The sequence below is a fragment of the Pelophylax lessonae genome (assembly GCF_965119305.1).
Source record: "Pelophylax lessonae genome assembly, chromosome: 1".
In the NCBI taxonomy this organism is placed as follows: Eukaryota; Metazoa; Chordata; class Amphibia; order Anura; family Ranidae; genus Pelophylax; species Pelophylax lessonae.
This window is the reverse complement of record NC_138768.1, coordinates 624471620-624495760: the sequence shown is the minus strand read 5'-3', so window position 1 is coordinate 624495760 and position 24141 is coordinate 624471620. Positions and strand designations below refer to the sequence as shown.

At 43.5% G+C, this 24141-nt stretch overlaps 1 protein-coding gene across 7 annotated transcripts in view; it reads left to right on the top strand.

The window, feature by feature from the left end:
- PDE5A (phosphodiesterase 5A) overlaps window positions 1-24141 on the top strand; it is a 289144-nt gene that overhangs the window by 30776 nt on the left and 234227 nt on the right. For all 7 annotated transcript variants that reach the window (XM_082243705.1, XM_082243702.1, XM_082243701.1 and 4 more), the window contains exon 2: window positions 16589-17162. In XM_082243705.1, the coding sequence (XP_082099831.1) occupies window positions 16589-17162 (574 nt within the window). The remainder of the gene's footprint in view (window positions 1-16588; window positions 17163-24141) is intronic.

Sequence of the window (24141 nt, the reverse complement as noted above, 5' to 3'; positions counted from 1 at the left end):
CGGCTAGCAAAAAGTGCCCCCCGCCTTTTACTGCCTCATCTGTCTCATCAGATCCTGAATCTGATTCGGCCGCCACGGACGTGGGTCACCCTGCTGGAAATCCTCTGATAGATGATTCCTCCACGTCTGCAACCGCGTACGAAAAGGTGCTTGTGGAAGCACTGTATCTGTGCATGAGACCTTGAAGATGGAGGATGCAGCTTCAGCTGCGACGGGGGAGCAGGTTCCCTTTGGCACTCACAAGCCATCCAGAGTGGCAAAGGTGTTTCCTTTCCCTGCCTATTTTGACAGAATTGTTGTTAAAGAGTGGGGATGACCAAAGCATCCCCGTGGGGTCCTTAAGCACTTTACTAGGTGTTACCCCTATGAGGAGTCCCTTCTTAAGAAGTGGACTGTTCCAACGGTGATGGACCCTCCGGTTTCCAGATTGAACAAGGCAACAATGATTCCGGCTGAAGAGCCCCCGGCCTCTAAGGATCTGGCTGACAGGAAGGCAGAAGGCTGTGGCCCACAATATGTACACTCTGGCTGGTTCGGTACTGAGGCCGGTATTCACCACTGCCCTGGTTTTACAAACTCTGACTGAATGGGCTAGGCTCCCCACCGCCTTTGCTGATCTGGCAGACCAGCTGGTCCAGGGGTTGCAGTTTATCTGTGATGCCTCTTTGGATGCGGCTACCCTAGTAGCTCAGCACTCTGTTTTGGCAGTGGTCCTTTGGCGTGTTTTTTGGCTTAAATGCTGGTCTGCTGACCAGACTTCTAAAAAGGCCTTGATTAATCTTCCCTTTCAAGGGGATCGCCTGTTTGGAGCTACCCTGGATGACATCATAAAAGGTCTCACAGGGGGAAGAGTACCTTTCTTCCACAGGCTACTAAGGGCAAGGAACCTCATTGTAGACGTGGGCCTTCCTTTTCGGCTCATAAGAATTTTTCTTTTGTCCCTCAGGGTCGACTGACAAGGGCTCGAAGCCTTTCAAGGCCTCCTCTGGAGGATCCAAAGGAACCTGGTCTGGCAAGCCAAGAGCAGGAATCTCCAGACCAGCGGACAAGGCTCCTACAGCATGAAGGTGCGCCCTCACCCATATCGGGGGCCGGGGGGACGTCTCCGCTGGTTTTCGGACCCGTGGACTTCCCTGGTGCAAGACAAGTGGGTCCGAGAAGTCATTCGGTCAGGCTACAAGATCGAGTTTCACTCTTGTCCCCCGGCAAGGTTCTTTCCTTCCAACTTTCGCCTGTCCCCGGACCGCTTACAGGGTCTGTTTGGGGTGGTACAAGACCTGTTACATCAAGAGGTGATTGTCCCAGTTCTGAGTTTTCAGGGTTTTTACTCAAACCTGTTTACAGTTCCCAGGAAGGAAGGCAAACTGCATCCAATCCTGGACCTCAAGGTGCTGAACTGCTTTGTGCATGTGCAGAAGTTTAGATCGGAGTTCATTCGCACGGTGGTGGCATCCCTGCGTCAGGGGGATTTTCTCGCCTCTATCAACATCTATGATGCTTACCTATACCTTCCAATATGTGCCGTGGGAGAGGAGCATTATCAGTTTGTGGCTTAAACCTTTGGTCTTGCCTCTGCTCTTGGGGTCTTCACAAAAGTGTTAGCCCCGGTGCTAGCTTTGCTAATGCGAGCTTAGTCTCCTTCTGCTTTGATGGTAAACCTGGAAATCACAATACAAATGCTGGAGTTTGGCTGGATTCAGAATTTTCAGAAGTCTGCCCTGGCTTCGTCCACAAAGCTGGACTACCTAGGTCTAACTCTGGACTACCTAGGTCTAACTCCTGGAGTGTTCCTTCCTCTAGATAAACTCCAGAAATTGCAGGCTGCAATTCGTTTCCTGCTGTCCAACAGATGGTCATACCTCTGGACTTGCATGCGGGTGCTGGGCCTGATGGTGTCTACCTTCAAGGTGGTGTAGTTTACACAGTTCCATACGAGGACCCGGCAAAGGGAGATTTTGACCAAATGAGACAAGACTCCGCATTCTCTGGACAATCAGATCTGGCTGAGTCAGGGAACGAAGGAGTCCCTAATATGGTGGCTTCATTCTCTGGCGCTTCGGCTGGGCAAATCCTTCCTCCCCTTGTATTGGACAGTGGTTACCACGGATGCCAGCCTGTCTGGATTCGGCATTCTCTGCAAGCATTCTGCTCAGGGGATCTGGACGCTGGAAGAGTCCAGACTACCGATCAATGTCCTGGAACTCTGAGCGATAAGACTGTGTCTGGACCATTGGATGGATCGTCTTTAGGGTTGTCCAGTGCATAGTCAATCAGACAATGCCACGGCCGTGGCTTATGTCAATCACCAAGTGGGCACAAGAAGTGTCCTGGCGGCTCTTGAGGTAGCCGGCATTCTAAGGTGGGCAGAATGGCTCCTTCCAGCCCTCTCTGCCGTACAAATTCCCAGGGTGGATAACTGGCAGGCAGATTACCTCATTCTGCAGGCGTTGGACCAATGGGAGTGGTGCCTTCATACGGAGGTGTTTAATCAGTTGTGTCTCCTGTGGGGCACCCCCGAGGTGGATCTGTTGGCATCTCGGCTCAAGAGAAAGGTGCAGAGGTTTGTGGCTTGGTCCAGGGATCCTCTGCTGGATGCCACAGATGTGCTGGTGGCCCCGTGGGGTCAGTATTGTCTGATTTAAGCCTTCCCTCCTCTCAAGCTCCTGCCAAGACTTCTACCCAGGATCGAGGCAGAATGGATTCTGGTCATCTTAGTGGCTACGGACTGGCGTCGCCGGGCTTGGTACGCCAATCTGGCGTAGCTGGTCGCCGACGTTCCTTGGAAGCTTCCTCTCTGGGAGGATCTGCTGTCCCAAGGACCGATCTTCCATCCTGCTTTACATTTGCTAGCTTTAAAGGCTTGGCTGTTTAACGCCAGGTGCTGAAAGATAGAGGTTTATCTGAGTCGGTGATTCCATCACTGTTAATGCTAGGAAATCTACTTCTAGGAAGATCTACTATCGTTCATGGAAGACGTACATTGCGTGGTGTAAGACTCTTTGGGTTCATCCTCGCTCCTTCTTGGTGACTCGGATCTTGACTTTCCTTCAATGGGGGGGTTGAACAGAAATTCGCTTTGAGTACCATCAAGGGCCAGGTGTTGGCTTTTTTAGGTCTTCTTTCAATGACCTTTGGCCACACTCTCCCTGGTGTGTACCTTTCTTCAGGGTGTCCGACATTTGGTTCCCCCAGTGCGGGCTCCGTTCCCGCTTTGGGACCTCAATTTTGTTTTTTTTTGGTCCTCCAGAAGCCTCCCTTTGAGAATCTTCGGGAGATTCCCCTGCTTACGCTGTCCCAGAGGGTGGCCTTTTTTGGTGGCTATCACCTCTGCGTGCAGGGTGTCGGAACTGGCACTGTTATCCTATCATTCACCTTACCTTGTGATTCACAGAGATAAGTTGGTTCTTCGCCCCTGTCCGTTATTCCTTCCAAAGTTCGTCTCTGATTTTCATTTGAATGAAGACATTGTGTTGCTTTCCCTGTGTCCCAGGCCTAAACATCCAAAAGAAATTGCCTTGCATGTCTTGGATGTGGTCCGGGTAATTAGGGTGTATCTGACCACTACAGAGTCTTTCAGGAAGTCAGACTCTCTTTGTGCTCACGGATGGGCCTAGTAAGGGGTTGCCTGCTTCTTCTGCAACCATTTCCAGGTGAATCAGACAGACAGTGAGGCAAGCCTATTCTTTCAAGGGTCAGGTTCCTCCTTTCCCTGTTAAGGTGCACTCTATTCGGGTGCTTAGTGCCTCCTGGGCTTTCTGTCATCAGGCGTCAGTGACGCAGGCTTGCAAGGTGGCCACTTGGTCATCGGGGGACACTTTCACAAAGTTTTATAAAGTGGATGTGTTGGCATCTGCGGATGCTTCTTTTGGCCCCAAAGTTTTCCAGGCTGCTGTTGTGAGGACCCTCTTCAAGGGTGTATTGTTTTTTTCAGGTGGGCTCCAGTTGTTTTGGTTGAGCTCCTGTTGCCTGGTTGGCTACTGTTTAAGCCTTGGGAATTTTTTTGCAGTTCCCATCCCTCATGTTTAACACTGCCTTGGGACGTCCAAATGGTATGATGATCTGAAGCTGTGTCTGTCAATGAACGAAAGAGAAAATGGGATTTTTTTACTTACCGTAAAATCCATTTTTCTGATGTTCATTGACGAACACAGCACCTTCTGACACTGCTTGTAACTAAACTGAGTGCCTATAGCAGAGGGACGGAGTTTAGCCCCTGGGAATACCCATGGGTGTAGCAGAACTTTTTTTCTGCCTAGTGTCCTTCTCCTGTACTGGGCAGTATACCTCAATGGTTATCTGAAGCTGTGTCCGTCAATAAACATCAGAGAAATAGATTTTACGGTAAGTCAAAAAAATTCAATTTTTATCCTAATGCACTTTATGCATTAGGATAAAAAACATTCTGTGTGCAGCAGCCCCCCTCAGCCCCTCTAATACTTACCTGAGGTCCCTCTCTCTCCAGCAATGTCCATGAGTATCTTAGCCTTCTGAGATTATCCTTCCTAATTGGCTGAGACACAGCAGCGGTTCCATTGAGAGGGGGCGGGGTCAGGTCAGGGCTCCGTGTCTAAATGGGCACAGGGAGCTATGACTCGGCTCAGGTGCCCCCATTGCAAGCTGCTTGCTGTGGGGACACTGAACAGGAGGGAGGGGCCAGGATCACAGAAGAGGGACTCGAGAAGAGGAGGATCCGGGCCACTCTGTGCAAATCCACTGCAACAGAGCGGGTAAGTATAATGTGTGCTATTTTTTATAGGAAACAAAAGAGACTTTACAATTGCTTAAATGCTAACCATGTTGTACAGCATGGATTGACAAATCTCCTGCTGCGGCTGTTATATTTTCACAGCTGGCTCCACCAGCTAGATGTAGGGGCTTTATGCCTGATAATATTCTGCCCTGCTCCTTCAGTTTTCATATAAGGTATGTCAGGCAGGAGGTGATCAACAGGGCCAACCACTGAGCAAATTTGTGGCCAGCTCAAAGGCACGTGTCTCCCATGTTCAAAACCATGCTAATAGGTTAACCAGAGCATATTTGTTAATATTTCAAGGAAAAGTGAGAGGACGCTTTCATGCCATAGGTTGGTGGTGTGCTTCATATACCACCTGTCCAGTGTAAAACTCCATGGGGCACGGGGAGAGTAAAGGCCCGTACACACGTACCGATCGTCGGCATACAAACGTCGGTGGACGAAGGATCTGCCGATTGTACGCGTGTTAGTATGGTGCCTCCGACAGATGTCTGCGCACAATCCGCGGACAAAAGTCTTTCTTGCAAACATGAAAATATTTGTATGCCGACACCAGAACGGACGATTGTTCGCCTGTCAGTACGCAATTCTGCCGACACACAGCTACAAATCCCAACACGCATGATCAAACCAAATGAGTTCCCGGAAGAATTTTCTCTAGTAAACTCAACATTTTATTCAGAAAGAACTTTCGGCTCGCGGAAGTCCAAGAAATAGGTGAAATGCGGAGCACATGCTCATCTTGATAAATGTGAGAAGAAGGAAGATGCTGCTCATAATGCCATACTTTTCTAATAAAAAGGCATGTGTTCTGTTATGATGAAGATAATGTTTGTCTATTCTATCTGTTCTATCAAATTTTATAATTAAATAATTTGAACTCTTCACCATTATTTTTGTATTTTCACACCAAAGATCTAACTATTGATATGACCCTTTATTCTTGTATGAATTAATGTCTAAAACATATTTTTCAGGTTATGTACAATATTAAACATGTTAACAAATTCAGATAGGCCATTTTTTATTTTCATTTTCTTTATTTTTTGGATCTCAGCAAAAAAAAAACAAAGCAAACATCAATACTTTCCGTATAATAAACTAAACATAAAAAAGGTCCATTTGGACAAAATTAAACTAGAAACTGGCAAACAGGGGTAAAATAAATAATAGGGGGTTACACAAATTAAAGTTGGTGATAGCTATAATCAGGTTGCCATGAGGGCAGGTTTGGATCCTGCTGGCCATATTGCCACTGGCCATGTGGCATTTGGCGAGGTGGTGGGTGTTGTGGAGGTGGAGGTGGAGGTGGAGGTGGAGGGCACGGGTGCTCCTGGCATGCATGGCTGTGCTCATTAAGTATGCCGTTTTCAGCGTTTTGCAGCACATCCAGAATAATTTTTCTGGCATACTGACACTGCCTGGGGTCCACCTTATCCAGGATTTTGGCAGTCATATTCCCGAAGGACTCATTGGCCTCCGGTTTCCTACGTAGGGCTATGGTGGCCTCCTGGATAAACTCGTCGGTGATGTCATCCACGTGCTTCCTCTTTTGCCTCCGTTTGGCAGGAGGAGGTGGTGGTGGAAATAGTTCCACAGGCTCCTCAGGCTCCGCAGGCTCCCCAGGCTCCTGGCTGCAACCTGGCTCCTCCTCAGTGACACTTCCCTGTTGATGAAATGAACAATTGATTAGAATGTTATAGTGTATATAAAAAGTCATTGTTATATTATTGTGAACAAATAGCAGACTTTACATACAGTGGCGTATCTAGGGTCTCCAGTGCCCTTGTTGAGGAGCTGTATTTGGCAACAACCCCCCCCCCCCCCAAGATCAATGGAAAACTGTAACCCACCCCCCCAAAAAAAAATTAAAGGGCATTAAAAGTTTCTAATTTGCCCCTTGTTTGCCCAGTGTAGAGCTCTCTAGTGGGCAATCATTGTCTCAGGTGTGAAAAAGAAAGAGAGGGTTGAGAGATAGAGAGAGGGAGAGAAAGAGGGGGTGTGAGAGAGAGAGGAGGGGGTTGCAGAGAGAGAGGGGCCTGAACTTGCAGAGGGCTTGATGTAGGGCATTGAGGGTGAAGCAGTGCAGGGAAACATGAATAAGGAAGCCACCTGCCTTGCTGACCCAGAGTGAGAGACCAGAGACATGGAAGCAAGGATGGATGGATCATTTGCAGGAGCTGTTAGTTTTGTATTAAAAAAGGTTGAGCCAGAGGAATGCTGAGGCTACAGCAGTGTTTCTTTGGACCAGAGGTGTGCTGGGGATGCAGCAATGTTTGTAAGACCAGAGGTGTGCTGGGGATGCAGTGAGAGGCAGTCTCAGTCTCCTGGTCTTTTGGCTCAGCTGCTCTCAATGTTTTACACCTGCATGAAGCTGCTCTCAATGTTTTACACCTGCATGAAGCAGCTCTCAATGTTTTACACCTGCATGAAGCTGCTCTCAATGTTTTACACCTGCATGAATCCGCCTGCAAACTGGGGGTTCTGGGGTGTGCAGGCTGAGTGGATTGTTCAAATAAACAATAAAACAATGCCAATGTTTTTGTGACCCACCCCCCTTGGCCTGCGCCCCTGGCGGTTGCCTGTCATGCCAACCCCTTGCTATGCCCGTTTACCTAAAGGGTCAATTATGGTTTAGCTTATAATTTTGTTACATGATTACATTTTAGCAGACAATATATTGTGAAATGCCATACCTGAGTAAAACTCTCCTCCAGGAAATCCTCATCCTGGCTTGGATCTACAGACACTGAGCCCTCTGCCGATGTAGAAGGCAGTGTAGAAATTGACGGCCTGGATTCCATGGTGTCTGCCAGGAACCGCATGTTATCAAAGTACCACAGCCGTGGTACATATACATTCCGTGCCCCTGCTCCAGACTGGGTGGAATCTTCAATTTTTTTTAACTCCCGCCTGTAGGCAGTGCGAATGCTGTTTATTTTTTTTCGGATATAATCAAAATTTGCCCCAGGACAGACGGGCTTGTAGAAGGCCACCAAATGTTCCATGGCCTGTTTTCTGAGTTTTCGATTTTTATAATCTGCGGACTTGACTTGCCACAAACAGGGCAGTTGCCTGAACTCATCAATGAAACTGATGAGAAAGTTGTGGGTGGTGAAATTGTCCACCATATTGCAGGACAGTATATGCCTGCAAGACACAAAACAACACAAAACATATTAAAAGAGCATGTATTTTGGCACATAATAAAGATATTCCTAATAAAAGCTGTATAGGGCCCAAAACACACACTTTCTATTAAAAGAGTAGTACCTTTGTTTGTGGGGAAAAGTCGTGATTCGCCGCTCGATCGTGCTCCAACTCTCGATATGTCCGCTAGCGAATCGTCGGCCGAACGATCTGGCGTCCTTTAAATACAGCGCAGGCGTCAACTCCTCCTCCAGTGGCGGGCTTGTGCAGGGGTGTGTACGTGCCGAAGATCAGGCCTACATGCGACACTCACACCTGAGGCAGTGGAATAATCATTGTTTAATTAGGAACCATGTCTCAACAATCTGGGAGCTCAATTAGTGGGGGCCGAAGTGATTGGGCCACCCGAAAATCAAGGGCTACACCCATGTCAAAGGCAGAAATGGTGGAGATGGTCTCCATTTTAGAAAAAACGGATTACGATGGAAAGTTGGCAAATTACGAGCGGCCCAATGCCAGGAAAGATGGCATCATGGACAAGGTGGTGGCCTGTTTGGTCAGAAAATTCGGTGTCGAGCGATCGAAAGATCAGATTAGGAAACGATGGTCTGACCTCAAACACCGTGAGCAGGATCAGCTTTCCCAAATCCATCGGATTTTGAAAAAAAGTAAGTTTTATTTTTTCTTTATTTTTTTAATCATGCAATATGTTTTTTATAATTTGGTGTATGTTGTATTAACATGTCTAGATTATAATGTCTATGTAAAAAGTTAGATTACTCATTTTAGTTGTCATGTCGTGATTTGATCGATCTATTGTTGATGTTTTAGTATATGACATTAAAAGTCAGGAAGCCATAGTGAAAAATATATGTATTGTGTTGCAACGAACGTTCTTTCCTGCACGAATCTTCTCAGCAAACATTCCTATTAATCACAGATTATTATTCAAACCTTTAAATAGGAGAAAAACGTAAACTCCGTGCCAAACAGTGGGAAAGGAGGAGGAGAGGTTTGGCAGCTCCATCTGCAGTGGAGGAAGAAGAGGAGGACATGGGCACAGAAGGTGGCACAGATTCCACTAAAGGTAATTGGTTCCTATGCACTGTCAAACATTAATGTACCATATTTTTCGTAGATAACCATGTACATGTCTTCATATTTGTTACTAAAAGAGCTATCAAGCAGGGCACCATGTCCTAACAAATGTACCTCTGGTGACTTTTATGATATGGCCAATGTTTTGTATTATGTAGATGAAGACATTATTCCAGAAATAATACTGGTGGAGCCAGCAAGTGACCAGACATCAGAGCAACATGAAGGTTGGTAGGCACAGATTTTTGTGTAGTGGTATCATAGAAATATGTGTATTTGCAATGATTGTTTAACCTTATATTCTTGTATTCCCTTACAAATTTACATTGCAGATGTTGCATCATGCCAGGATGTGGCATCCCCAGCCAGGTCAGAAGCCCGATCTCCTGGCAACGTGCCAAGCAGCATGGAAGCCAGTTCAGAAACTGTGGAGGAACCAGGACCAAGTGTCCAAGAGCCAATTGTGTGCCCACGTAGGTTTTTTCAGAATGATTTTTATCAGTGTTATTTTTAGCCTCCAATTTACAACACTAGTTCCCTATGGGAGCCTCTTTATTTGAATGGAAGTGGCACCGTAAGTCGGATCAGGATGCTCTGACTTGCGGGGCCACTTGCGTTGTGAAGATTTTTGAGGGGGAACTACACCCAAAAATTTAACAACCCACCGTGGGTGTCCCCCCAAGTTCACAACCAGGCCTTTTGTGTGTGGTATTGAGTTTGAGGGTATGCCCACAACAAAAAGACAGCGTGGGTTACCCCCAAAACCCCTACCAGACCCTTATACAAGCATGCAGCTTGTCAGGCCAGGAAAGAGAACGAGCAAGCGGACCAAACACCCCCTGGACCACAGCAGGACACATGCCCTCAACATGGGGGGGTTTTGTTGCTTTGGGCCAGGGGGCCTCTGCACCGCACACCCAAAAGCACCTTACTCCCATGTAGAGGAGGACAAGAGCCTCATCCCCACAACCCTGTCTGGTGGTTTTGGGGGGTCATGCGGACAGGGGGTTCCTAGGACTTTGGAAGCAACCTTTAACAAAGGGTGGCCCCCAGATCCCAGACCCCAATCACTATGTGAATGGGTATGGGGTACATAGTACCCCTACACATTAACCACATAAATGGAAGTGTATGTGAATAACGACAGGAGACGTTTATGAAATGTTCTTAAATATCTTCATCCGGTCTTCTCCACTCTGCTCTTTGGATCTTCTCCTCTCCACTCTTCTGCTGTCCAATCTTCTGCTCTTATGTTGTCTGCTCTTTTGCCCTAGGCTCTTCTTCTTCCTCCTGTCCTCCTCCAATGCTGTTGCCGTGCATTCTGCCCGTCTCTGGTCTCTGCATCTTAATATATATACATTACAACCATGCCCTCACAATGACGTCATCATGCGTTCACACCCCTAATGAATATATAGTAAGCTCAGGAGACCGGCAGAATCATCAGCAACAGCATCGGAGGAGGACAGGAGGAAGAAGAAGAGCCTAGGGCAAAAGAGCATAAGAACAGGGTAGGTATTAACTCGAGAGGAATTTAAGATTACCTGGACACCAAATGTTTCTCTATTATTATGACCTCATGTAGGTCATTCACATTGACTCATTTTTTTTTAATTTTTACAGACCATGTTTTACATAGTTGCACATTAGCCAAATTGACCCGTGAGGCTCTCCAATGCTGCGCAGACCTGGAACAAATAAAGGAGACTGCAACGGCATTACAAATCAAAATGCGCAATTTTGTGGACATGATTGGCAAATTTTAAGCCACAATTTTACTAGGTTTTTAATGTTTGTATTGGGATGTTCCTGATGTTACAATTTTTAAAGAATGTTTTAGGGCATTTTAATTACACTCAGATGTTAAAGAGTGTACCCAAGTTTGGGAAAAGCACTTTACAACACCCTAACCCTAACCCTAACCCTAACCCTAACCCTAACCCTGTGAATGTTTGATACTAAAACGTTTTTACATTCAACAATGTGTGTTCAATTCTTTATTAGACTTTAGTTGGGGGGTCGAGGTCTAAAGCTGTGTAAAGAAGCACTAAATGTATGATGGCTGTCCTATTCACATATTTACATGTTAATGAAAGCATTTTGGACACTGCCATATGCGAGTTGCTGGAGGTGTCAATGAAATGTTAAAGATACCCCCAGTTTTAACGCATATCACAGTGCGATCTGACATTTCACACAGGATCGGATCACACAAGTTTGAACGATTGTGCGATCCTATCCTGATGCGGCTGAATAAATGCATCATGTGCGACTTTTGTGCGAGTGCAGTGCGAATTGAGCCATACAAACTGTATAGCTGATTTTCGCATGAACATCTGATCGCATGTAATAAAGGAGCAGTGCGCTACGATATTACATGCCATCAGATGTGCAGTGTGAATTGAGACATACACTTTGTATGGCTACATTCGCACTGAACACGCATACAAGTCGCACATGACCCTTTATTTCTGATGTATCTGGATTGGATCGCACAGTGCTTAACACTTGTGGAATACAATCCTGTGGAAAAAGTAAGTGGCGGGTCACCCTTATGCAATGCTGGAAGGCTGCAAAGTCGCAGACTTCCCGCATCGCATAAGTGTGACTCAACACTCAAGGTACTAGCAGTCCTAGGATTCAATATGGCATTGATATTGCCAGTAGCAATCAGTGTAGGGAGATCAGTGTAATCTATAGTGTATTGCTTGTTCGTTGCTCTAGTTCACTTTCCATTACCTATATATATAACACTTTGAGATGAACAATGATCAAGTTTCACATAACACTGACATATCCTAACATTGGTGGGCAGTGAGAAGGATGTCATAAATGAACACAACATAACAGGTGTAGGTACTTTGTTAATACCCTAATGTATTATATGAAATATATAGTATGGGCAACTTCTGGACAATGAACACCAATGTAAGGTGACATTAGATGAACCTTGGGTGTGACCTAGTTCTCAATGTGACAGGGTTTGTGTACATTTTGTGGGGTGCAGAAGGCCCTTGTATTTACACCACTGGCTAAAAAATAACACATGGCCATCATCACTTTGGATCAGCTGGTGAGAGACTACAGTCAAGAAACACACTGATGAATGTATTAACCCTTCCAAAGTCACACATATATAACACATGATTAACCCAAATAATTGTGTTTGGCATATGTGCCCAAATGATTATAATCCACAATACAGAATCATTGCAATTTTTGTTTAATGTGTTGAAAACTAATATATCTCTGACATTTATCTTGTGTGTCCAATCTTTAACAAGATTAATGGGTGTGTGACAGTGATTGCTGCCAGGACACAGCTCCTCTCCCCACGAAATAGTCCAGATATTCCTGGCGGATCTGACGGGCCCTGTGTGATGCCAATGCTGACCGTCCAACTTCCATTGACGTCATGGACTCCACTTGGTTAGAAGGTTGGGCCTCTCCACTTGTACCTGGCATAGCAGGGTCAGTATCCAGTTGCTGCAAGACATAATTTTGTGCATTCCTGCGTAGGAAGTTGTGCAAAATGCAGCAACACAAGACCACATTATCCACTTTGTACAGTGCCAGGTTTATGGACGTCAGGAATATCCGGAACCGGTTGGCCATTATCCCGAAGGCATTCTCCACAACTCTGCGAGCTCTGGACAACCGGTAGTTGTAAATCCTTTGGTCTGGGGTGAGGTTCCTCTGAGGGTAGGGCTTCATGAGATGCTCCCCAAGCGCAAAAGCCTCATCTGCGATAAACACAAAGCTCATACCCTCAACAGTTTGCTCCCTGGATGGCAGGTTCAGAGTGCCGTTCTTTAGACGACGAGCGAACTCCGTCTGATCAATAACTCCCCCATCCGAATTGCGGCCATTTTTGCCAATATCCAAAAAAATAAACTCATAGTTTGCATTAACTATGGCTAGCATGACTATACTAAAAAAACCTTTATAATTATAATAAAATGTGCCGGAATTCGGAGGGGGGACAATGCGGACGTGCTTCCCATCAATAGCACCCCCACAATTGGGAAAATTCCACTTCTCCAGAAATTGATCAGAAATCTCCAGCCATTGCTCTGCGTTTGAAGGAAACTGTGGGGAAAAAATAAAAAAAAAAAAAAAAAAAAAAATTAGTGCTTGAGCACATCACATTATTAATTACACACACAGTTGTCTGTTAAATGCTTATGCAACTTGCTAAAAAAATATACAACAGGAAGGCAAAGGTTTGGATATGGGGATGTAACATCTACATACATTTCTTTTCAACCTCCTATTGTTCTTATATTGTAAAGGGCCATACACACTAGAAGATTCTCTGAAGACTTTTTCGTGCAGATTTAACTTTTCTATGTAGTGCAAGGGCCTACCAGATTGCATAGGATTTGAAAGTGTTTGTTGGACCTCATATTATTTGGTTTTGGTAAATCGGAAGGATAAATTGTTCTGACAATCTTCTAGTGTGTATGGCCCATTATACTCACCAGCTAGAGCTGAGATTTACAAACTACGGCCCTCCAGCTGTTGCAGAACTACACATCCCATGAGGCCTTGTAATTCTCTCACATTCACAGACATGACTAGGCATGATGGAAATTGAAGTTCGTGAACAACTGGTGGGCCATAGTTTGAAGACCTCTGAACTTGAGCTTTGGTATATGCTGACTTTGAGATTTAGCATGTGGGTGGGGGGATGGGTAAGTAAAACTGGGCATTTATACATCAATTAGGGCTTGTGGTCAGTGAAGGTTTTAACATCATTACATAAACATACAGAATCATAGGTGGGAATGGATGGACTGATGTATTTTAGATAAATCATTAACTAGGTACTAAAACATTGGCCAAGGAATAATTGTTTGAGGGAAAGCAATAAAATGACCCAAATTCAAAATACTGTTAACAGGCAATGCGTTTAGGGACACATAGGAGAGAATGGTGGGGTGGTTAGTGGGTAATTTTACAAATGGTTAAAGATAATCTACATCTTTACTACTATGTGCATGCGGACAGAGGGTAGTTTACAAATAATGGCCTGTGTCAATTGCTGTACATCCAAAAACATCATAATTCGGGTGAAACTAGTAATACATGTAATGTAAAAAATCAAACATACCTTGATATAGTCCTTCTGCAAGACCTTGATGATGGCAGAGCAGGTCTCAGGGATGATGACTCCCAGTGCTTGGGGGGAGATGCCTGTGGTGAACTTCAGATCCTGCAGGCTTCTCCCTGTTGCAAGATACCTCAACGTCGCAATTAACCTTTGCTCAGGAGTAATTGCAAGCCGCATACAAGTATCCTGCTTCAGAATATAGGGGGACACCAGGGCAAGAAGACGGTAAAAGATGGGATCCGTCATCCTCAAATAATTCCTGAAGTCATCAGGATTATTTTCCTGGAGCTCCCTCAGCAAGGACATATGAGAAAATTGATCACGGTTAAGCAACCAATTTTTCGTCCAGGAGGTCCGCTTCTTCTTCCTATTGCTCGTACGTCGTCTCAGAGCCAAAACTCCAACACTAACGACAGCAACGGACGAATTCACGGTCGCCATAATAAATTCTCGAACGATGTCTCGGAAAATAGCGAAATGTCGTCAACCAAACAAATGCTACCGAAATCAGCGCGAGATGCCCAGAAGGGTCACGGCCAAACACTCACTTCCTCTTTTGTAGCGGCGAACGTGCGTGGAACGTAGTGACGTCATTTTCTGTCGGAAGACAAATGTCCTGGGCAAGTTTGGAGCACTTTTCTACAGAAAAACAACAAACACACCAGCCGCGAACATTTGTAGGACGTTCCGTCGGCCGACGATCGGTACGTGTGTACGGGGCTTTAGGCAAATTGCGGTGTTGGTTATTGGCAGGTGGACCTTGCTTTAGTCTTATCTTTAATACTGAGAGATCCAAATTAGGAAACCAAAAGCAAATACTTTTTTGGACATTTGATCTGACACACTTATGTCTGTGGATTCTGATGTTCAAATTTTGGAGGGGAAGCTTTTGAAGCAGTAGTTGTGGTCACTAAATAACTGTTGCCAATTCGATTTCAATTAGTCATAGCAGAAATTGCTGTGTCACAATAGGCTTCCCAATAATCAAACAGCTTGCAGCTGTACTATAAAAAAAAAATCTCCTCTGTGTTAATTTTTCTTTTTGAAATAATTTTTCTTTTTGAAATAAATTTTTTCTTTTTGAAATAAAATCATAAAATGTTTTGCACTTGATGGACACTATATGGACTTTTAATGTATGATTTTCTATTTTTTTAATCTATGAAGATTGATTGATTAATTATTTATTGTGTGATTTTGCGAGATTTTGCACAACATATATTTTGCACAATTTTGCACAGTTTGCACAAGGACACATAGGGATATTGATGTCTTATTTATGTATATGCTTTTTTATTTATTAGCAGCGCTGCAATATTTGGTTTATTAGCTGTACTATAGTGTTTATATGTTCTGCCAGCCATTGATGGAAAAAAACCCCAAGAAAAATATAATAATAGGATATTTAAAATGCTGGAACCCCTAGGTTTCTTTAAGTTACTACTGACTAGTTTTTGATTTGACGTACATCCTTTTTTAATCTATATGATAACCACAATTACACGGGACACTGTATTAAAAGTTACTCCCTTATTGGGATCTTTGGATATTTTTTAAATGTGTGTCATTCTACTTTTTCACTCTAAATTCAGGAATAAATAATTGGGAAAGATATATGGTTTTCAATAGTTGGTTTGAATTGTAAATCTTCCTGTATACACATTATCTGTTTACAGACTAAATGTAATCACTGGAGATTTAGAGCCGGTTCACATAGGGGCGACCCGACTTGCCGGGGCGACCTGTGAAGTCGCGGTGCACAACGCGCACCGCGACCTCGGAGCGACATGCACGGACTTCATATCATTGAAGTCAATGCAGGTCGCTCCAGGTCGCCCCAAAGTAATACAGGACCCTTTTTCTAAGTCGGAGCGACTTGTGTCGCTCCTATTAGAACGGGTCCTGTGCTAATCTATGGCAGGCGACCCACGGCGACTTGTCAGGCGACCAGGTCGCCTGACAAGTCGCCCCAGTGTGAACCGGCTCTTAATATTCCATGATAAAACCTGAAAACTTCTAAGGGGCCAAATATGTATCATAGAAACTATAGGAATCTAAGAAGCTATGCCATTGGAAATAATGGAAAACATTGATTAGAGAGTAAATTGTTTTTAATTTTGGCACTGGTCAATTTGTACCCCAAATATTATTCATTTTTCAGTGCTCAAAAACATGTTTTAGTAAGCAGCTTTTTGGAAGAAGAGTCTTTTTTAACACAGTAATATTTGCCAACAAATGTGCCTGAGAAACTCAGTTTTATTCAGTTGTATTTAATACAGACTCTATTTCTTAATTGTTAAAATGACCCCAGCCACATTACAGATAGTACAAATGCCATGCATTGGATCGCAGCAAAGTTCTTTTCTGTAAAGGTTAAGGGATTAATGATCACTTTAAATATTTCATGCTGACACTTTACATCAATCACGTGCTTCTGCGTTGTGAAATATTTATCAGTTTTCTCTCCTTTTCAGAGAAATGGTCAATGCATGGTTTGCTGAAAGGGTTCATACAATACCAGCATCAAAAGAAGGAGGCAAAGGCAATTCAGAACATAACCAGCAGGCCACTTCTTCTGAAATCACCAACCAAGGGGCACCAGTAAGAAAGATTTCAGCTTCAGAGTTTGACCGGCCTCTTAGGCCCATCGTGGTTAAAGACTCTGAGGGAACGCTGACGTTTCTTGCCGATTCAGAAAAGAAGGAACAGATGCCTCTGCAACCCCCCATTATATCGACTGCAAGCGATCGGTGCTCAAGGCTTTTGGAACTAGTGAAAGATATATCAAGTCACTTAGACCTTACTGCCCTTTGTCATAAAATCTTTTTACACATTAATGAACTTCTATCTGCTGATCGATACTCCCTTTTCTTAGTGTGCGAGGATAGTTCCAATGAGAAGTTTTTGGTCAGCAGACTGTTTGATGTAGCTGAAGGCACAACACTAGAGGAGGCTTCAAATAATTGCATTCGTTTGGAGTGGAGTAAGGGCATTGTAGGCTATGTGGCAGAGTATGGACAGCCTTTGAACATAAAAGATGCATATAAGGTAAGATAAAAAAATTATTGGACAAAACCATGGAAAAAAAAAAATCACAAAACATATATAAGATGCGGTCTGCTAATAGCAATAACAAAGATGTCTTTGTTTTTCTGAGTCTCCTATGTAACATAATTGTATTACCTGTTAATCCTGCTAGTATGTCTGTTATTTTTAAACTTCGTTTAACAGAACAAGCTGTCCAGGCAAAGTAGCAGTTAGGGGGTTAAAACAAACCATTTAGAACTAACAGGGGCTCACAGTGATCAGCTTTTTATAGTTTTATAGTTATAACTTTTATCTCAAAAAGAGAAATACTGTTTCTATAACTGCCTAAAAATGGTTAGCTGAAGTTAGAATTTAATTTGTAAGTTACATGTGTAAATGCCAGCTACATCTACTAGTACATTTAACTCTATCCTCTACAGAAGGATAATGCAGCTGTAAATCCAGCCATAGATAATTCAATTTTCTTTCCTGCAACCATGGTAGCTATTTTGTTCTCCCAGCAGGGGGAGCCATCCGAGCTGGGAGAACACACAGTGATTGGCAATATTTACATGAAAAATCTGATAGGCTGTTGTACCCAAGTTGATCGATCAATCAACTTGGGTACAATCAGCCTGCCTATACATGGTTCAAGTATTGGCCGGTTTGGCAGGGATTCAAATTGTCTATGGCTTGCACAGTGTTTGTTACCCCAACATTTCATATTCCTGATAGGTTCCTGCTTTACCATATACTTGTATGAAAATGTATTGTGTTCTCTTTGCATTGCTTCCTTTTGTGTGAAATCCCTGTTGTTCCTGCCAACCCCTCTGCTTTTTTATTAAAAACTGACCACACGAGGCATGAGAGCACAGTGTGGTCAGTTATCTAGCTATGCTGCAAACTCAGCCTGCTCTCCTCCAATGATCAGACTTATCCTGACATGCCTGCTCTGTACAGCCTTTCACTGGGAAGCTCAGTGTGCTGCTGCTTCTCCTCCCTCCAGCTGTTATGCAGCTGAGAACAGAGGGAATGTGATCAACTTTAAAAAAAAAGTTAAAAATTATTATGTTTTTTTATATCTATACAGAAATGTTTTACCTTTCATTTCTATTTTAAACTAAATGGGTTGTTTTACAAGGTAATCATTTACAATCACTTTAAGTATGGCTACTTTGCTTCTTCTTAGATACAGTGGAGTAGCAAGTGTAGCCACCCTAAGGCAGGAAATGTGTTGCTGGCGGGATAACTAAGTGAAAAAAATAAAGCTAATCCTGCCACCACATCTAAAGATTGGAAAGCTAAATGTAATTTAATTTTACATTTTTGTTTCTGAGTTTAGATATGCTTTAAAGTAAAGGATAGATGAAAACCCCAATCAAATCACATTAGTCATCTTAAGTTCTGTGTATAATAAACAATTACCTTGTGTTTTAAATGTAAAACATATTTCACCTTTTTTACCCATCAGTGCTGCTGATCTTCTGCAGCATATCCGTCTAAATGCATGGACTGTAGCAGCTGTTTCACTATCTACTAGGGTGGATTTCCTGATGCGTTATACAAGTGGAACATGCTTATGCTATGTGTGTTGACACAGCCGCTTGTATTCTCTATTGTGAGAGTGTGGAACAGGATGACAATGCAGGGGAACAATTAGGAAACAGGAGCAGAGCAATGTACCCCTATAAAGGGAAGTACCTGCATGAGAATTTTCTTGGCAGAATTGCCTAGTATCATTTTATTAAAAGCTATAGATGTAACATTACTTTAAAATTACATTAACAAGTTGAAGCTTATGTGGACTCTGTCATGTGTGAACTTCTTTTGGGTGGGATGGACGTACCATTCTACCCACACATCTTACCCAAGGGAGGGGGGGGGGGGGTGTTTCATAAACTGATTGATTCCGAGGGGAGATACGAGATTCCGCTATGTAGAATATTTCAACTGAAATTTTTTTGCGGCGTTACGTATATGTACCGCCTCTCTTTAATTCTGCTATATTGAGAGTACTCCTGACATACTAGCTGGGTAACCCTGAGATCCCCCGAATTTTAGTGGGAGACCTTAACTGCTTTTAAGACCCTGCTTTAGAAAAACACCCGCCTCCTGCAGCGGGACATAAATTGAAATTCATAGTGGAAGTGGGGTGGTTAGATCCATGGCTTCGCCAAAACCCACAGCAGAAGCAATTTTCATGCATCTCCAAAACACACCTATCCTTTTCTAGAATCGATGTATGTTTATGGATGCCCCCTGCATCCCATCTATTACATGACATCCAATGTTTGGTTATAGGTATCTCTGATCATTCCTCCACCATTAGTGCATTTAAATGCCAAAACTGCCACGACCTTACCAAGAGCCCCATGGAAGCTTAACGCCTTTTGGTTAAACCTCTTTACCTCTCATAATAAGAGAGCAGCTGAGATTTCAGTTTTTTTGACAGGACCATGCTGACCACCCTGATCCAATTATTGCTTGGGATGCCTTTTAAGCATTTTTAAGGGGTATTTTTATAGCCAAAATAAATGCCATGAAGAGAAACCTGAGCGCACAGAAAGAGCAGGCTGCACCATCTGGAGGCTGAATTCATTGCCAACCTATTGGATACTTCTAGGGAAGCTTGTATAGCTGCTCAAGAGGCTGTAGACTATATTACTGCATCTCCAGCTGATAAGAAGAACTTTTTAAACAAATTGGTTTTCTATGAAGAAGGGTAACAGACAGGCTGTTTATTGGCTAAAATGGTGCAGTCATACCAGACGTCTCCTTCCATTGGGGCACTTTGTACCCAAATGGGGAAGTTGATAAATACCCCAACCCAAATTATGCAGGAGCTGGTGTTATCCTACTCCGACCTGTACTGTTCTAAATGGGGGTACTCTACCGCAGCTCTGCAGGAATTCTTGCAAGGGATAGTTACCCTGCCTATCTAATTCCCAAAAGCAACCATTGGACTCCCCTATAACTCTAGAGGAACTACAAATGGCAACTAACTCCTTTCCCAATTCTAAAGCTCCTAGGGATGATGGCCTTCCAATTGAGGTGCATAAGCAGTATGAATATGTCATTTTACCACACTTACGTAAAGTGCTTAACGCAGTCAGAGAACACCAATGCCTCCCTGAGTACATGTATAAGGCCAGCATTGTCCTATTATTAAAACCTGGTAAAGTCCTGCTGGACCCGGGCTTCTACAGGCCTATCTCTCTTTTACAGAGTTATATTAAAATCTTAGCCAAAGTACTGGCCCAGAGGCTTAACAAGGTCATCTCCTCCATTATTCACTTGGACCAATCTAGCTTTATGCCTCAGAAATTAACCGCCATCAATCTATGCAGGTTATACCTAAATATACAGTCTGAAGTGGATAATGTAGGAGATAGGGCATTGCTTCATTGAACGCCCATAAGGCCTTCAACAGCATTGAGTAGCAGTACCTCTGGGCAACCATGGGCAAATTTGGTTTTGGAGCCACATTTCTTTACTGGATCCAATAGCTATATAGTTCTCCTGAAGCAGCAGGCCATATTTCTATGCCCTTTCCCCTATAAAGAGGTACCCGCCAGGGGTACCCATTGTCCCCTCTTGTATTTGCCATTGTCATAGAGCCCATGACCACCCTGATGTGCTCTGACCCCTCTATATGTGGCCCTACAAGCAGTACAGATGTGTTTTCTTAATGCAGCACAATGCCTGTCTCAGCTATATATTATCCTGACCTTACGCCTGCAAGATTATTTAAAATGGGAGTAAGAGAGGACTCTGAGAGTCCTAGATTCTCTAGGGATCATGGAGAACTAATTCACCTTCTATGGCGCTGTCCTAAGCTAAATCTCCACTGAGCAGGTGTTTTTATTACCATCAATAAATAATTCCAGGTCAACATCCAGGAGGACCCTAAACTTTGTATATTAGGTTTTCTGGATGACCTTCCAGTTGAAGGTAATCCTAAGCAGGCGATTGCCAGAGCCCTTTTGCAGGCCCGTAAGCTTATTTTCCGGCATTTGAAGACAGCTAAGCCTCCTACATTAAAAGAATTGACTGCCCAAATGGGGTTTATCCTGTGTTTGGAAAAGAGGACGTCCAGGAGGTTTTACAAATTATGTTCCCCATGGTCTCTTAGGATCTCTCTAGTAGACCTGGTCTTGGACAGACTCCTTCTTTAACTACTTAAAGACCGCCCACCGTACATATACTGCAGCAGGGCAGCCCTTAAGCGCAAAATCACTTACATATACGTGATTTTGCCTTAAGCTTCTAGGGGGGGCGCGATCGCCGCCGGCCTCCCGCGATTGTTCAGGAGACTGACAGAACACCCGACTGCCTAAGACAGCTGTTCTATCAGACAAGTAGGGAGAGATCGTGTGTTCATAGTAATCAGGAACACCAATCTCTCCAGTCAGTCAAGTCCTAGTACAGTTAGAAAACACTCCTTAGGAACACACTTAACCCCTTGATCGCCCCTGATGTTAACCCCTTCCCTGCCAGTGTCATTTATACAGTAACAGTGCATATTATTTAGCACTGATCACTGTATTGGTATCACTGGTCCCCACAAAGTGTCACTTAGTGTCAGATTTGTCCGTCGCAATGTCGCAGTCCCGCTGAGAATCGGTGATTGCCGCTATTACCAATAAAAACAATAAAAAAATTAAAAGACCATAAATCTATTCCATAGTTTGTAGATGCTTTAACATTTGCGCAATCCAATTAATATACGCTTTCTGGGATTTTTATAACAAAAATATGTAGCAGAATACAAATTGGCCTAAACTGATAAAGAAATTTGATTTTTTATTGGGAATGTTTTATAGCAAGAAGGTAAAAAAATATTGTCGGCTTTTTTTGTTTATAGCGCAAAAAATAAAAACCGCAGAGGTGATCAAATGCCACCAAAAGAAAGCTCTATTGTTGGAAATAAAGGACATCAATTTATTTGGGCACAACTTCGCATGCAGTGCCGTATCGCAAAAAATGGCCTGATCATTAAGGGGTAAAACCTTCTGGGGCTGAAGTTGTTAATATACAGTAGTCGCTATGGATACTAATGAATAACTACTTGTGTATGTACTGCTATGTTAGCCCTATTCTGTAGTACAGTGGTTACGCATTGAGGGTAAACTATATACATTTTTAATGGTGAACTGTGATTGTTTATCAATATGGCTATGGCAATGTATTATCTGCAACCTGTATTGTTTGTTCTGTTTGCTCTTTCTGTTTCTAACAAACTTCTTTGAGAAAAAAAAAAAAAAAGATTTTAGCGATTGAGATTACCTGTACTTTCTTTTCCAGTATTGGAATTGCTACATTATTATTTTTCAAGGTGTTTGTCTTAGTGGAGGGTAACAACTCTCTTTTGGTTCATAAAATACAACTATTTAAATATTTTAAATCTTTATATGTTTTCTCACTATGCTGGTATATTTCATAAGGAAGTGTAAAGCACCATGACTGTGTGAAGTGCAATAATCTATATACTTTGTACTGCTTTAAATAGCCCTATAAGTAACATGTCTGATTATTACATTGTTTTTACTTTGTAGATGTTGTGTATTGCACCATTGCCACACAGTTCATGTGCTTTTTGCCATTTAGGGCTCTTTCACACGGCCGCACCGTGTGAGAGCTCCGCTGCGGTCCTTTTTTTTTTTTTTCCACGGAGCGGATGACATTTCTGTCATCCGCTCCGTATGCCCTCATATCATCCCATCCGTTTGCGGATGATATACGGACATAATGTAAGTCTATGGGGGTTTGCGGATGTCAGCGGATGACACCGCTGACATCCGATTTTCCTTCCTTTCCGTTTTTTTGAACGGAACAAAAATAGGGTTTTGTTCAGTTCAAAAAACGGAACAGAACTGACAGGAAGAAAATCGGATGTCAGCGGATGGTATTCCGCTGACATCCGCAATGCCATAGACTTACATTATGTCCGCAAATCATCCGCAAAAAAATAGGATGATTTGCGGACATATGGAGCGCCCGTGTGAAAGGGCCCATATACTTTCGTACAGGCATCCAGTATTCTTGTATCTCTACCATGTAATTCATTTTGTTTGGTGCTTGCATATAATGATATGAATGTGATATTAGCTCTTCTGTGTGTCTAAAGAAGGTTAAAGGACAAGGACTAATAACAAGTTCCACTGAATAACATTACTCTCAAAAATATATAATCAGCAGTAATCAGCACGGGTTTACATATGGGCGTTCTTGTCAAACCAATCTGTTAACATTCTATGAGGAAGTGAGCTAGATAGGGGGAGACCAGTGGATGTGGTGTGCCTGGATTTCGCTAAGGCGTTTGATACAGTTCCCCACAAGCGCTTAATTTATAAAATAAGTTCTACAGGCATCGACCACAAGGTCTGCTCTTGGATACGGAACTGACAAAAAGGGCGTGTCCAAAGAGTGGTAATAAATAGCGCATACTCAGACTGGTTTGGGGTGGTAAGTGGGGTCCCCCAAGGCTCAGTCCTGGGACCGACCCTGTTCAATTTATTCATAAACAGCATTGAGGATGGGTTCAGTAGTTCTAAATCAGTTTTTGCAGATGACACAAAATTGGGCAGGGCAATAACTGCACAGCATGAGGCAGATATCCTACAGAATGACCTGGACAAAATAACAGAGTGGGCAACGACATGGCAAATGAGGTTTAATGTGGAGAAGTGTAAGGTTTTGCACTTGGGGACTAGAAACATAAAAGCACAATACACTTTAGGGGGGGAACCTTTGGGGGAATCAAAAATGGAGAAAGATCTGAGAGTCTTGGTTGAGGATAGACTAGGCAATAGCATGCAATGTCAAGCGGCAGCTGCCAAAGACGGCAGAATATTAGCATGCATAAAGAAGGGGATGTATTCCAGAGATAAAACTATAATCCTACCACTTTATAAAACTCTGGTCCGACCGCATCTGGAGTATTCTGTCCAGTTCTGGTTGCCAGTCCTCAGAAGGGATGTGTTGGAGCTGGAGAGAGTCC